Here is a 16,387-nt window from a genome sequence, read left to right on the forward strand (position 1 = left end):
GCAAGTTTAATGTAAAATAGAAATTCAGTCTCGAGGATCATGCTGCGTTTCTATCAGCTGCTGATTCCAGATGTGTATGACCCCAGCTGTGTCTCAGCTTCATGGAAGGTACAGTCCCAGATCCGTGGTCACTGGGGACCTTCTGAAGCACGCCATAATCCAGTCTCTGTTCAGATGCATGCAGAAATGCAACCTGTTTTTCACCTGGTGGAGTCGGGATGTTTTGCCAGCCCAGGAGAGCTGGAAGCTCTTACACACTCATCACGTGGAGCCTCGCACCTCAGGCCAGCAGTATCTACTTCAAAACAAAGAACCTCCTTGCTGAAGTCAGGGCCCTGGCCATGCCACAGGGGATAGTTACCGAAGTCATCAGACGCTGAGCTCTGTGGGTGAGAGGAGATCTCATTCTGATGCGCAGCTCAGAGCTGGGCTTTATACGGGTGTTCATGAAAGTGCTCTTTTTTTATCCTGAAATTCTGTGCTGACTGCTGTCAAAGGTGGAGGAATCAGCAGTAGAATCAAATCCCATCAAATGGTGTTTCTGGCACTAGGCTAGGGATAGTGCTCTTGCCTTCTCTGAGGTTGATGTGAGAGGCTCTTCTTGTTTGCCTGGCTGGCGGTGCACTCCTTTCTCCCCCTGCTCTTGTATCTGCCCGCAGTGAGGCCAAAGTTGAGACAAGAGCTATTGCCATGCTTCATTGCGTAGCTTCAAAAACAGAGCCTTTTGGAGGCAAGTGATGGCCACAAATTGCTGTGCCTTTGCAATGGCCAGCATCAAAAGCAGCATCATCCTTTTCCATTTAAAATTAGTGCAGGTTTACCAAAAGGTGATGGTGGGAAAAGGACTGTAGGAATTGGCGGCATTGATCCTGAGTCAGGTAACTCCAGGTGGCTTCTACTGTGCAGCTCAGAGCGTAGTCTGGAAATAGGTTCAAAACACACAGGGCTTTGCAGCAGGAGAGAGGATCCTGGAATACCTGAGCCATATGCTGAGAATTTGGGCAGGTTGCTGAAGGTGGGCTTCCTGTCCTTCTGCAGGTATAGGTGGTAGTCTGACACTTTCTTTAGAACATAAGTGCCTTATTTCTAAAGGCAAATTAAGCCTTTGACTTTTGTTAGCCTCCTTCCTGTATGCTTTCTTTATTCCTCTGGTTTTGACAAATAAGCTGTCCTTTAGTTATTTTTCTTATCACTGTCTACTTCATGGAGAAGCTACTGGGAACTGTGGAGACGTGGATGTGACTTCTCACAAGGTGAGAAGCAACTCTAGAGTGCATATACGAAGAAAAGCACGTGGATGCAGTATTTACTGACCATCATCGGTGATATTTTAGACAAAGACCCAAAATATGTAGTGTTTTAATTCAGGGTCTACAGACATGATGGATGCGGAAGTCTGATTCTATAGCATAATTAGACAAGGATTAACTTCTGTAAAGATGTGTGAACTTAATTCATGGTTAAAACGTTATGCTTAAGAGAAAACTTCAGAAGCATGATTATTGAGGACTGTTAAAAAAAGTAAGAGCATGCAGATAGAAGGGAAAGTCTTTTATAGTAGTCTAGAGGATTTGAGAATATTCTCTTTCATTAAATATGTTCCTTAGAATGCTTTTGAAATCTTGTCATGAATAAACTCTGAGTTAGCACAATTCTTTGTTTCAAAGCAAATATTTCGCTAATGCAGAAAAATTGCATACTTAAAATACAGTCCAACAAAAGAACACCCCCCCACCCCATTGTCTAGTAGCTCACTGGTATGTGGGACCTAAATTAAGTCTGGAGAAAACACTTCACGTAGAGTTATTTTCCTCTTCATACTAAAAGCTTTAGTGATTTGTAGAAACTGGGCTGTTTTCTCTTAACTGATGTTGGTACTCTTATTCAGCAGTGTCTACATGACAAAAAAAAATAAATTTATAAGACCTGGTCAGATAGATTAAGATTAATACTAAACTCTTTTAAACATAGAGCCCGGCAGGTGAACAAAAAGAAAAACGCACTTTTCTCCATACTTTTTGAACATGTGTTTTTCACCCTTTACGTTGAATTTCACAGGCAGTGCTAAAATAAGAGCTGATTTAGGGAAAGAATTTGGAAGGAGAGAAGATAGCTGACTGACAACTTGAAGGGGTCTGGTTTTACGGAGAACTTTAGGGAGGTGCTCTGGACTCTGAAGATAGTGCAGTGAAGATATTGGAGGGAAAACGTAATTGGAGGGAATGGAATTACCTGGCTTTAGGATCTTCAGTTTTTCTGCAAGTTTCGGATCATTTTGGGGAAATTTCTTTTTTTTTTTTTTTTTTTTCTTTTCCCCTATGATTAAACTCCCATTTTATCCACAATGTAGTTGCTTACCAGCAGTTTCCCTTTATGGTATCTTTGTTAATGAGGTCTCAGGCTGCTGACAAATGAGATAAAAAAAAAGAAAATGAGATAAGCAGCATTTGATTTTTAGGGAAAAAAAAAAAGTTTCCACTTCCTCTTCCTTTACCTTTGTTCATAAGAAGGGGACTTGAGGAGGCCAGGTTATGCTTAAAAAGAGTTTGGTGATCAACAGTGTTGCAGATGAAGTTATCTTATTTGTGAGGAAGGGATTCTGGTCTGTCGTTCTGGTAGAAGCTGCGTGATGAATTTTTGGAGGAGGATCTAATGAATTCTCTCAGTTTGCACCTAGGAACTTCTGAAAATGTTTGTTAACATGCCAGAGGTAAATGTGATGCTTAGAAAGTTGATTGTTGTCCCAGAAGACATCCAGCTGAACCACTGTTCTCTCTGACATGCAAACTGAATCTGCCCTGAGAAATTAGAAAACATAGCATGGACAAAAATTTATGCATATTAACTACTTCAACAGTTAGCACCTGCCAATTCTCTTGCTATCGTGTTAATTTGTAGACTAAATAGTATGTAGCTAGCTACCTTTTTCTAAGGCAGTTTTAGGAATCATTTCTGTTGTGCACCTTGCTATTAAGAGGATTTTATAAAGCTCACCAGAGAACAAGAGAATCCTGTTTATAATTCTGTATTTTATGTTCTTCAAACTTAAAAAGCCTCTAATTTGCTTTCTCCTCTTCAGTGATCTCTGAATTATTTTGTATCCAGAATACCTATGAGGCTTTGATTGATTATTGGGATGGGGTAAGAATTCAGCAATCGATTGCCAGGTTCCATTAAGCATAGGAAGTATAAAAACTCATTATTTTTTCTTTTTAAAAATTTCGTTTTCAATGTTATCTCAGTTTTATTTACTTGCAAGTTGTTTTTTCCCCAGTAAGGACAAACAGAAAACTTCTCCTTTCATCTTCACTCTCTCTGATTTATGATAAATTTAGTTTCCTTCGGCCTGGCATTTGCTTCAGCAGGCAGTCTTCCTTCAAGTACCACCCTGATTGATGTATAATCTTTGATATCTTCCATTAGCCTCCAGGATCACTAAGTTCAAGGCCCTCTTGGAACCTAAGGAGCCCTGCCGAGGAACTGAAGGCCTTCAGAGTCCTTGGGGTGATTGACAAGGTAATTCTTCAGTGTCTCTTCAAGAGTTCAGTCATAAATCGACTGCATGCTGACATTTTGTCTTTGAAGCTGTGGATCTTAAGGATATGAAACAAAAGGGGAAAATGACTCAAATGCATCTGCACTTTAAAATAACAAAAGTAGAAGAAAAAAGGCTTTTATCTAAGCAATTCATGTAAGGTCATGCAAAATATATTTGAGCTAAAGGATAAGGTACATGTTTGGTGGCATTCGATAGGATGAAGTCATGGTTATAATGCTGGGGTAAGGATGAGTTGATGTGTTTTCAGTTGAAAAAACTGGTGGATATTTGAAATACGGAAAGGTAAGAATTCTCACTTTTGAACTATCACTTGAAATGGGGCTGGAACGATGACAACTGTTTGTTCTCCTTCTCTGAGAATGTGGAATTGAAATCCCTAGCCAAGACACAGATTCAGCAATGAAGCCATGATTCTTTTTGACTCATGCAAATAATCTCCCAAGATCCCAGGGTAATAGCCCTCTGTAAACAGTAAAGAACCATACAGATTTTTTGCAAGCCTAATTAAGAGACCAGAAGAATTGCTGCATTGTTTTGATAATGCTGATTAGTTATCACCTTACCAAATTCTTCTGAGGTGATGCATTATTCAGCAGTGTGGCAGTGGCTAATGTAGACTGTAAAGGCTCAGTTTCTTCTTCCTGTGCCAATTCCCTTGTGCCTTTTGATAGTTCCTCATGTAGTCTCTGGTTTGTGCATGGTGTACTGATGCTTGGTCAATTTATGCATTTTGTAACTTGCATCAGAAAAATTAGATGACCTCTTAAGGTCTGTATTTCTCCTCATTAGACTGAACCTAGCTATTGGGACTGTTTTTTGTTTTTCTTTGCCTGTTTTGTTGTAATTATGTGGATAAGTTGATAACTTCTCTTCAGAGAGCTATATGCAGTAGGCATTATGGTTGTTTTCGTAGCACACAAGGATTTCTCAGCCTTGACTTCATATTCGTTGTATCTTCTTTCCTCTGTTTTGAGTACAGACTTTAGCCTGTTTTGCTCTATAAATGTGTCAAAGAGACAGGTTTGAAAAGACCTCCGATCTGTTTGATTAGTAGCCACCAACTAATTGGCCACGGTAGGCATGGACTTTGTGAATTAGTCTGACAAGGCGAGGCTGCAGAAAGTGTTGGAAATGAAAAAGAGAAAGACCTTTTCAGTACCTTCATTCTGATATAGATACAAGGAGCAGCAACTGGAGAAGACTCTTGATTAGAGTCAAGGTTTTGGAGTCCCTGGCATTATCAGATCTCCTACATCCCTCTCAGCACTGTTCTATTAAGTGTCTCAAGTGTGAGCTGAATGTACCCAGATCTTTGAGGCGGTGCTGGGAAGAATTGGGGTTTTGGCGATGACAGAAATACAAGATCTTCGTGTTGGAGATGTGTGCGAGGAGTGGTCTGAGAGAACAGGCCTGTGTATACAGCTGGTATGCTTGTGCGTAAACAGTATTATAGGGGTCCGAGTTAATGTGTAATTGCCGTGTGGAAAAAGCAGCAGTATTCCTTCAGGTGTCTTTGTACTCTGCATACCTGCTTCCAGATTATCCTTATTACACACTTAGTCTTGTCTTTTATCTTACTTGTTTCTAAGTATTCATCAAGCAGTGACGCAAATGAAAAGGTGCTGTAAGTACAAATGTTCGGTGTCTATGAACATGAAGCACAGGTGCACACGTATCCATGTGACAGAGACGATGTCCCTTCCTTTGGTTTAGAACACCATCTTGCTTTATTCCTCACCGTTGCTTTTTTTTGCCTCCATCTCTGCTTGTATATACTCTGTAAAGCTCACGTCGTGGAGAAATCTGAACTGGTGGGTAAGTTTCTGATGCAGGTATCCCTGCTGGGCCCAAGTGTGTGGCCTAGAGTGTTTATTCTTGAAAATGGATTCTGATTTTCAGAGCCAGAGTTGAAGATGCCACGCTTCCTGCTTTTCGGCCCAAGAGCATAACTGACTCAGCATCAAGCAGAGTTTTGCTTGAAAATAGTCTTCTCCTGTCCTAACCCTGAGGCGTCTTTGTTGGTTTCAGCAGAAAGTGAGTGTGTGGGTAGTAAGGAGCCACTAACATTTTACTGCTGTCTTGCCTAGTCCTGTGCAAGACTGGCCTAAACACAGGGAATTGTGAGTGGTGGCGGCTGGTTCGCAGTTGTTCTCTCACTGCCGCTTGAGGCCCAGGCTGGTGTCTGCCTGTGGCAGTGCTGACTCGAGAAAACCAGCTGTTAACCTTCACTCCATCAAATGCTGAAAGGTTCAGTGCCTTGCCTCAGAGTAATGTCAGTCTTTGTTCTTCTTTTGAAGCCACTTGAAGTATTTTGAATTGGCTTCCTGTTCACAGATAAAATGCTTGTTGCTACCTGAAAGGTTGGATTTTCCAAATTCTTTTAGACTAGGCAAAATTATTAGACATTTAATTTTAGTCTGGTTTATTGCTGATGGACCATCTTTATCTCTCAATCTGTCTTTCTACCTTCCTTGTCACCTGAATATTTTTTTTCCTGGGTTGACCCTTTTCCTGCTGAAGCTGAGAGGATTAGAGATCTTAGCATTATTAAACTCTGAAAAGTGTTGTGAAAATTCATAGTAGAGCTTCCATATCAGTGCTTTGCCTCTCACCCTTTGCTTCTGCTCTTGTACAAAGGCTGTGGTACAAATTCGACTGCTTTAATAGAACCAAGAGGCCGTACACCGGTGCTTGAGGAAACCAGGTTTCTTAAATGCTGCTGTGTTTGCTCACTTCATGGTGTCAACGGTTAACTAGATGGTGTTTGCAGGTATTTTATGTGTTTATTGTGGGAAGGGTCTACCTGTGGATAGGTTTCTTAAAGTTAGAGGCTTAATTAGTTCCGAATGTGGCTTTTGTCCTGCAAAGTTGTGGGCTTTAAGCTCCGTTGCTGATTGGCAAGCATAGCTGTTTTAATATTAGCAGAGGTATCACGCTGAAAACAGGCTGATATCTAAATATTTTAGCTATTGTTACCAGCAACCAAGAATGATCAATTATTTTATCAGTTCATGTGCCTTAAAGTAGAAAGCTTCCTTTTTTTGGAATACCAAAGATTTTTGCTTTCAAAGTTTGTCTAATTAAAAAGCCAGGTTGCAGATTCTGTGCTGAGTTTCTGCCCTAGGCAAATCTTTCCTTTGAAGCTACAACTGGCCCCTGAAGAAACTACTTTGTTATGGTGCTGCTGGATACCTTAACAATGCTGTTTCAAGCCCAATTTCTTATTCTTTAGAACCTTCTGTTATTTAGATTCATTCAATTTAAAGATTCATCTTGAAAGCTGAGTACATTAAGTAATAACTATGCCTCTGTAACCAATGACTGTCTTTTATGTCTTTTCTGTCTCCTCCCCTGGACCCCCATCAAGCCACATTGTCTGTATTGGCACCGATGTGGCTGTGATCAGTCTTCCACAGATGTCTGCACATTTGAGCTTGTTGTTCAATACACTGTTTGTTAAGCTTCATTATACAAGCCGAAACCTGGTAAAGATAAAATACTCTCATCGGGGCCTTGGCTGACATTATTTTGGGAGTTTCTGAGGGGGATTCTATAAGTAAATAACTTTTTTTTTTTCTGAAGAACTGGAAGCATTTCTGGTAGTCTTCAGTATAGTTTTTTTTTTTTCTTTTTTCTTGTGGCTGTCATGCTATCCTGAGAAGTCATAACTGATGTTAATACACTAAGATGAACTGACCTTAGAAATATGCAGAACAACCAAATCAGTGTTATTAATGATTTAGAAAGTGTGGTTACTGCGTGTCTACTTGACCAGTGAACATGCGAAAAACAAAAGTATAAAAAAATCTGTGGAGTTCACATGCATGATCTGCAGACCCATGGTTGAATCAAACAGTTTATGGTTAGTTGTAATAGAGTTTAATCAGAGAGTAGGAGAAATGGACTCTTTTTATGGCAGTGTGTGCTGTGCATTAATATTTTAGATTGCGGTAGCTGTGTCCTTTTAGTGTTTAAAAACATAAATATTCAGCATTTTATTTTGTGGTGAGTTTAAAGAATGTTGCAGTTGTGAAATGGAGTTGACCATAGCAGATGGTTTCTCTCACCTGGCTCTCAAGTGCACATTGCCAAGCTTCTTTAGATCGTCTTAGGGATTTGAATGAGAGGCTGTGCGTACATAAGAGGTGGGGGGGGGAAGGAGCTGTAATAAACAGCACAATCAAGTACAGATATTCATTCTTGTTTCATTATTATGCTTAGAAAAAGAGAAACTGGCTGAAAAACGTTATAATGAATTCAACTGACTAACAAGTTTTCTTCATCCAAACACCACATAATGGAAAATAGCAGTGGCAAAAATGGTTAAAAATTTGAAACTAGTAATAATAGTAACTATTAATACAAATAAAGACATTTTCAGGGGCTTGTTTTAGGTTGTGTTAACCCTTTAATTTCCTAAGTAATTTGCTAAATCCTACAAAACCAAATCAACTACAGAATTGTCATCAAAAATGATTTCTTGATTTCTCACCGCCCTTTTCCTATTGCTGGAGGATTACTCCTAAGCTACAGCAAGGCTCAAACCCCAAGTAAACAGGCTCGCTCAACTCTAAAACTGAATGAATGAACAAATAAATAAATAATTGCAGTCTGAACTATATGTATCTTCTGTTTTGTTTCCAGAAACAAATCATTTATAGAGATATTTTCTTCTAAAATTAAATAACTTTGTCTTCCTAAATATTACCAAGTTTGCTTGGTTCATAATAGGTGCCAGGCATTACTCTGATGCTGAGGGGCATTTCATATTGTAAACTGTATTCTCTGCTGTAATGTGCCAGATATGTTCTCTAGCTTAATATTTCACTGTTTGTCATTTCTTGACCAGGTTTTAGTTTGCCATAAGATAGTGAGCTTTCCTTTCGGTTACAACCAACTGAAAGTATTTAAAAACTTGAATTTGAATGTATGCTGCTTCCAGAGTATTTGCATTATTTAAAGCTGCACCATTTGTCTTTTAAGTACACTATTGTTGCAAGTCGTAGAATATACAAACCGTAAGTTACTTAGAATAATGGTTTGAAAGGAGGAATAATTGCAAACTGAAGATAATTCATATTGCACAGGTACAAGGATAAGCAATAATCACATTTTTCATACATATTAGCCAAATGTAATCTCTTTTTATAACGACAGAGGGAGACGAGCTAGAGTGCGAGTGGTGTAATCTGAAAACTGACGAGAATAAATCTGTGTTAAGTAGATCTTTTAATCCTGGTAACCTTGACAGCCAGCGACTCAGCTGAAGAGAGCAGGGGGAATTGCACGCCTGCTTCTGTCTCATCACCACAACTGCACCCTGAGCATGGCAGTCAGCTGTATGCCTGCCCCAGCAAAGGTTTTTGTGAAGTCCTAAGTACTTGTTCTAGGATCAGGTCACCGACTTGTCTCATTCCTGGTTGCCTATCATTACCTGCAATAGGGATTTTCCTTCCAACTGGTGCAAGGACAATATGGTGGGTGGTCATCTGATCCCTCTTTGAGTTTTAGGACTTTTGCTAGAGAATCTACCCTATGATGAGATTGAATTTGTTTAAGAAGTAAGGACCAGAATCAATAGATGACCCACTGACATTACATGATGAGTCTTCAGCAGAGAATAGCAATTCAATAACAAAATAGAGCTATTCTTTCAAAATAATTTCTCAGCTGTGGTGTATCTTCAAACCCTTCAGGTATCTGGTACTGTAGTAAGGGATAGTAACTTACTGCAATAAGTTCTATTTTATTTGATCAGGCATGAGCTATTTTTCAACCTGTTAGTGAACCTAAAGCCACATTATTGTAAGCGATTATGTTTTGAGGTGTTTATTTTGATCAGTGTTAAATGTTGCTCAAATAAATAGAGCAGCACAGCCATGTTCTGTGCCGTGTCCTGGAAGTGTGGAGCCTGTAAAAACATCAATATTAGATACTGGCTGGGGCAGAAGGGGAAAAAACAGAAAAGAAAGGGGGACTGGGAAAGCAAATGACTGCGGTGTGTTAGAGCACTGCATTTATATGAAAGCCACCTGCAGGAGAGCGGCACATTTAGAGCCGTCCTTAGTTCTTGTGGTAGTGTCCCCTGCGACCTTGGTTGGGTGCTCGGTAGGGTGACTGATGGTTCACCACGCTCTTTTTTCGTGGTGACTTGCCTGTTGCCTGCCTCTGGGTTTGTGATTCCCCTTATGCTGACTTCTGCAGTATTCCTTCAGTCTCTTATCTCAGGGCTTTGATGCATATGTTCTGAAGGTGGCCACCGTGACTTTGGGTGGCAGCAGATGGTAAACCTTCAGGCTGCCACCGGCTATACTGGTGTTAAGTTGGAAACTTAACGTTTGATGAAGAATCAGTAGTGCATATGAAAGAGCTTTTACTGCAGAAATATCTTTTAATTAAAAAAAATTAGCATACTGAAACATTTGCTAATTTCTGTGCATTTAAAGGATCCTAAAATGAACTGTTTTCTTAAAGCTAGTCTGTCATTATTTACCAGGCAGGTTTTATTTTATTTTTCTCCAATTAATTGTACCTACTGTATTGAATTGAATTTAATTTATTTTCCACTAAGCTGTTGGATACACTGTAAATCAAATCTAAGAAGCTAATTTTTTTAAGTAGCTGCTGTCAGCATCAGAATTAACCCTTGACTTTAAAAAACACCCCCCCAAATAAAAACAAAAACAAAAACAAAACAAGCAAACAAACAAAAAACAAAAAACCCCAAACCCCAAGTAGAAAATTGCATTTGGCATCACATAGGGATGTTGCTATCTGCCAGTTGACTGAGATGCTGCCATGCAACATTGTTGTGTTCACCTGTATTTTAGGTTGTGCCTGAGAGCTTGACTGCTTGTATGAAATAGGGATAAGTGGTGAAGACACTTATTTGCACTATATATTTGTGACAAGCGTTAACTGCCTGTCAGCATTTTTGGTGACTTTGATCTTGTCATCAACACACAACAATAGGGAAAAATGAATAAGCAACAGTGGTGCTGCAAAAGCCAGTGTGATACGTAGACCGTTACCGTGTTTGTACATTAGTACTACAAATAGGATTTTGTTTCGTCTCCTTTTGTGTCACTGCCTAGTTGCTCAGTGCCCAGGAATGCCCTGCTGTGCATTTTTCTACCTCCCCTCTGAGAGAGGATGCTGAATGTTGCAGTTGACAGCTTATTGTTTTGAGGTGTTAAATATTACAAGTTACACAGTAGTTGTCACCAGCAAAACAGCCTCCGTCAGCTTATTGCAAGCCAGGAGCAGCCCGCTCTAATACAAGCATCTCTGTCTGATTTGCTCTGGGGAGGGATAGACTTATGCAGCGGGGAACGTTATGTGGCATTCTGTTTTGTCCCGGTGTGTCGTTCTGGTAGAGGTTTGTCACTTTGCATTTTAAAAAGGAACCTTAGGAAAAGAATTGAAAAACTTGCAAGTACTCCCTTTTGCAGTGAGAGAGAGGTGTGAAGGTGCATAGACAGAAATGACTTGTTCGGGTAGCCTGGCTGTTCAGAACCTGGCTGGAAAATATGAGGTGAGGAGAATGAATTGGCATTTGGGTCACTAGCAGAGTTACTGTTGTGCACTTCTGCACAACCTGGGTAACGTGTCCAAGAGCTGCTCACCTTTCTTTGCTCTGTTTGTGTGACAAAAAGTCAAGCAAATATATTTGTGAAAGTCTCTTAGTTTCTTTCCTGGTCTTACCCCTTCCTGAAATGTCAGTGTTCTGATCAGGGATTTATTCAGTTGTGTATTCCTTTAATTATATGCGTGAGTCTTGTTAGACCACCTTTTTGTAATGTGCATGCTGGCTGCCTCTCCGACAAATAGATTTTGGTTTTAGTGGGCCCTTGCAAAGTCCACAGTCTGCCAGGGTCAAATAGCAGCGAAAAGTTCCTTTTGTGGTTCTTCCTGGCCTGCTTGAAATCCCCTGTGAAGGAAACAGTCTCGTGGAAAAGTAGGTATTGAATCAGCAAAGAAATAATTTTCCATTGAATGAACTGGAGCTGTGGCTTTTCATCACTGGGGGAAAGTTAAGATGCTCGATGGGGAAGCTGGTTGGTAGGACTGGTTAGTCCACCTAGGTAGTTAACCTCAAAGGCACCCAAATATTATTTGTTATTACAGCTGTTATAAAACGGTAGCTGCTACTTTCATTTTGATGCAGTAATGCAACAACAGATGAAGGCAGCCCTAAAGGGACCCGTTATCTGCTTTATTCCCGTTAGTGGTAGTCGTTCTATATGTCATCGTATAGGGCTTGGGCTCGGTAATCTGTTCTGTTACACCATATGCTAATACAGTGCTGATAAGCAAGTGTGAAAAATGAAAGGGAGGAATACATTAATTGTATTTGTGCAATAAGGTATGCTATCAAAGGTAATTATTGCATGACAGTTTTAGTTATAGCAGTTGTTTTATCATGAAATAAAAGATGGCTTTAGGAGCCTTTTATTGGAAAGACAATTGTATCAAATTAGTACCAAATTAGATTTTTGTCTTTATAAAGGTGAGCAAACCCATGAGCAGTTTTTAAATTGGTGTCTTCTACTCTACAAATGAACAAATCCTGTTTGAGGGTTAAAGAAGCTATTATTCTGTCCTTTATGCTGACAGCTTCATTACTGATTGGCCTACTGTTGGTATTAAAAAAATGTTTGGCTCCTTATGATCTTTGTGCATGCAACTATAATATTAATACAGACCACAGAACTGTTCATTAAGAAATGACTTTAAACGAGGTTGATGCTTGTAAATCTGGAGAGATACAGATGTTAAATGCTGTCATTCCTTTTTCTATAGAGCCGTATGGCTAATAATTTCCAAGTGGCTAAAGTTCTTGTTAGCAAGAGTGCTGGTGTGTTAAGAATGGCCCTATAAATAACTTTAAGAACTGAAGTTGAAGGTGCTTCTTTTAAAGACTATTGTTAACTAAACATTATTGCCAAACAGATGGAAAGCATTCACCAGCCTGATGTTTTTAGGTCTAATTATATTATCGCCAGTCCTGGTACGGCTCAGTTGAAGAGGTGTATCCAGAGGCCAATTTATAATCATTTAGCCAACACCTGTTTGGGAGATATTGACAGTCAAAGGGCACATTTAAAAAAATATCACATATGTTCTTGTATTTATTGCCTCAATGTGAACAGTGTCTAGTTACAAACAAACTTGGGATAAGAAGAAAGTGACTGTAAACACGTAGTTGTTTTGAACCGTTTTTATCTGTCTTTTGGCACCTCTTGCAAAGTGGCTTTTATTTTTCTCTTCTGGTTTTCTTTATTGTTTGTATATCTTTTTATTGTCTTGCCTTTTTGGTTAAGCAAGGATAACAAAAAACAGTTTTGTGGTTATCGTTTATTCAGCTGGTTTCTACTGTTTCTGGAAGACCCAAGTAAGAGACCTGAAGAATTGTTTGGAGAAACTCAGTGGCCTAGGGGCTTACGCCATTGACATGGAAACTTCTTGTCATTCCTTTCTCAAAAACTGTCAGCAATTGCAACTTCTGATGATATTTTTTCACTAGAAGGTAGAGGATGGCTTTTAATACTGGGTGCAACCCTAGTAGAAGAGGAAGTCTTTAAGATGGAGAAATAGCTCTTGCTTTATTTCTTTTGGTGAAACCTGGCAAAAGCAACGATGAGAAAAAACTCCAACTCGCTTCCTCTTGCTTGAGGTGCTCAGGAGTCCAATGGGGAGAGAACAAGGACAGCATTTTGAATGTGGCCATCCCAAAGAGCGGCGCTTGCCCTGCTGCAGCCACTGCTTTGGGAAAGCCTGCACGGTGCTGCCCGCAACCTCCCCTCCTTGGCTTATGCACATCTTTACCTCACCTTGCCGTGGGCACGGCGTGTGCCAGCTCTTCTGGTGGTTCCCCTTGGTGTAGAGAAGGTCAGCAGGTGAACTTGGTAGGCATCAGCCTTCAAGAGACAGTGGGCACAGCTCCCTCATTGCCCCACGTAGTGGAGATCAGGGAGAGTGAGTGCTGTGCTGTCCTGCAGCTGACGAACCCAGCACCGTGTTGCCCTGACGCATCACTCCCCTGCAAGATGTCTTTTTGGCTGTGAGCCGACTTGTACCTCTTCAGCGGAGTTGCTGCGTCTTGTCTATGGACCTCCAAGTGTAGTAACCCCAGTGCTGCATTTTCAATCCTTTAGGTGTTTAATTTTGCAGCCTAAATATTTTGTTATAACTGAATCTGACTATTTGTACTCAGAGCTTACGATGTCTATTGTAAATAAACAGTGGGTGCCTATCTTGTTCTTGTTCCTCGAGGAGGATTGGTCTTGTGCTTGAGCTTGTTTTTGTGGCTGGCTTGCAGCTGGTGCTTTTCAAGTACATCTGTGTTCTTGGAGTTTACAAACAATCCTAAGCACAGTCATTTGAAAACAGAGATGCAGAGAGTTCCAGCTCCCTGAAGATGTAGTTTCCCAAATATATATACTTATATAATTTTTGTTTGTTTTGTTTTCAGCACATAAACAAACAGAGCTTGCTAAGAGGCAAGACATAGCTTAGTGCTCCTGTCGTCACTGTGCTGTGCTTAAAGTGCTTTCAGCAGAGGTAATACGCTCTTGGAAGAGATGTTCTGTGCAGCTGTAGGTGTTTTCCTTTCTGCAGCGAACCTGTCCACTCTTTTCTCCCTAAATGAAGACTTGTTTTTGCTGTTACCTTAATACTGGTTTACAGACAGGAAAGGAACTTCTTTGCAACTGTTTCTGTTGTGGCTTATGAATGTTGCAAAACAAAAAGGGCAGTTGAGGAATGAGACAGCAGTGGCTGTATATAGTTGGTAAAACATTTTCTTGTGGCTTGGGTGTGTGCCTGGCCAGCTTTTAGGTTAGCTTCCTGGAAAGAAGGTATGTAGCTCCTCCCTCTCTCACAAAAAAAATAAAAAATTAAAAAAGGCAAAGAAAACCAAAAACCATTTGGTAACCTGGTAGAAAGAAAAACCTTTGGTGGATAGAAAGCCTAATGGGGGAAAAATATGGAAGGTAGGTACAGTGAGTTGGAAAAAAAGTAAATAAATTGGGATTTAAATGAAGGAACATAGGAAACTAATGCTATGTGAAGGTTACTTTTTGTGTTTTATTTTGTTGCTGCTGTTGCATTTCTGTAATTCGGATTCTGGTTATAAAGTACTTTTATCAGTTTAGGATTCATTCTTTAAGTTAGCTGATTGGGAATCAGGTGACAATCTGGTAGTTCTCTAGAGATCTATATCCTCAATTTTCCTTTAAAAGAAAAAGACTGGTTAACAAATGTATGCTGCAGGGCTTTAACTTTTTTTTAAATCACAACTTACATCACATCCTTTGCAAGACTATTCAACATTAAGTTTAAGAATCTCATATTGTTATCTTACTCATGAATCTTAAATATTTCTCTGAATGCTTTTTCCTTAGGTTTTGCTTGTAATGGACACGAGAACACAGGAGACTTTTATACTGAAGGTGAGTAAAGTCTTATTACTTCTCTTAACAGTCTGGCCTCCTAATTTATACCACCACACAAAGATCACCGCATCTGATGTGCGGAGTTATCTCTGTAGTATATTACTATGTTAATACATAGATCCCTCTTAAGGGCACTGGAATTCTTTTTCTCAGTATTCAGTTGCTTTCCATTCCGTTCTTTGTGTAACTTCTCTAGTGCTCATATGTGCTGGTTTACTCACTTGAGTTGCTGCTGGTAATTGAGGGTAATACCTCAGCAGGCTTTGAAGAATCACAGTTTCAATGTGGTCCTTAAAAGATCTCTAAAACCCTGCCGACTCAGAGCATATACATGCCGCTGATTAAGGAAGTTAAAATAAAAATTCTTCTTAGGCCCAGTACATCCACATCTTCATCATGTCTGGGCTTCCCTTAGTTGAAGAATATGACATCGACCAAAGGAGATTCCAGATGAAATGGATGACTGTTCTTATCCAAAATTGCTTTTCTATGGTTTACATCAATAGGCTCTGAAAAATGACTGTAATGCTACTAAACTATTAAACTAATGAATCGTTAATTGTTTGTAATAATTTTTTTCACATTACTCTTTCTTGTTTCAGAAAATGCTCAGATCAAGATCCCAACATGCTTGGAGCATCTGTGATGCTGAGAATTAGTTTAGTCTGAGTCTTGTTATTGGGGCTATTGAAATGAATGACTCTGCTGATAGGAGGAAGGGCTAAGAAAACGATGTCCCAGACACAGAGCTATAATTATTTGTTAATATTTTGTAACTTTGCTTCAGGTCTGGCTTACAACCCTGCCTTAACTTTGTGCATTTGGCCTCTGAAATGATTTGTCTTAAGTATATGTAGGGTACAGAAAACCTGTTTGTTCCTCAGAGAGGATTATTTGTGAATATTGTATCTTGGAACCTCACTTTATCTGCTGGCAGATAGGGTAACATTGAATTTCCCATTTAACTGCTTATGTTTATCAATATTGTAATAGGTCACACTATTGACATAATTTTTTTTTCCTTTCTTTCTCGCCTCCCTTTCTCCCTCCCACATCAATTTTTTCACTTCTGGCAACTTCATCTCTGTGCTACCTCCCAAAAATCATTACCTCTCAAGGAGACTAATCCCTTCCTTTCCTTTTTGTTGTGGTTGTTGTTGCTGTCTTTACTAAAGTACAATGGAAATGTGAGGATTACCTGTAAGTCTAGGGCATTCTTTTGTCTTTAGAACTTGAATTGAATTTTTTAATAGTGTCTTTTGGTCACACACAAAAATAAATTTTTTAAAAAAGGTCACAGGGAAATAACTGAGTGTCATCCTGATGACTTAGTTTGAGAGAGATTCTAATAAAAACATTGACCCATGTAATT

The 16,387-nt window shown here is 39.6% G+C and overlaps 1 protein-coding gene across 5 annotated transcripts in view; it reads left to right on the forward strand.

Moving 5' to 3' along the window:
* The window catches only part of RPS6KC1 (ribosomal protein S6 kinase C1), an 88,655-nt gene that overhangs the window by 45,543 nt on the left and 26,725 nt on the right, over positions 1-16,387 (forward strand). For all 5 annotated transcript variants that reach the window (XM_066993647.1, XM_048057613.2, XM_048057614.2 and 2 more), the window contains 2 exons: positions 3,424-3,516; positions 14,965-15,012. In XM_066993647.1, the coding sequence (XP_066849748.1) occupies positions 3,424-3,516; positions 14,965-15,012 (141 nt within the window). The remainder of the gene's footprint in view (positions 1-3,423; positions 3,517-14,964; positions 15,013-16,387) is intronic.

This window comes from Anser cygnoides, chromosome 3 (genome assembly GCF_040182565.1).
Source record: "Anser cygnoides isolate HZ-2024a breed goose chromosome 3, Taihu_goose_T2T_genome, whole genome shotgun sequence".
Lineage (NCBI taxonomy): Eukaryota > Metazoa > Chordata > Aves > Anseriformes > Anatidae > Anser > Anser cygnoides.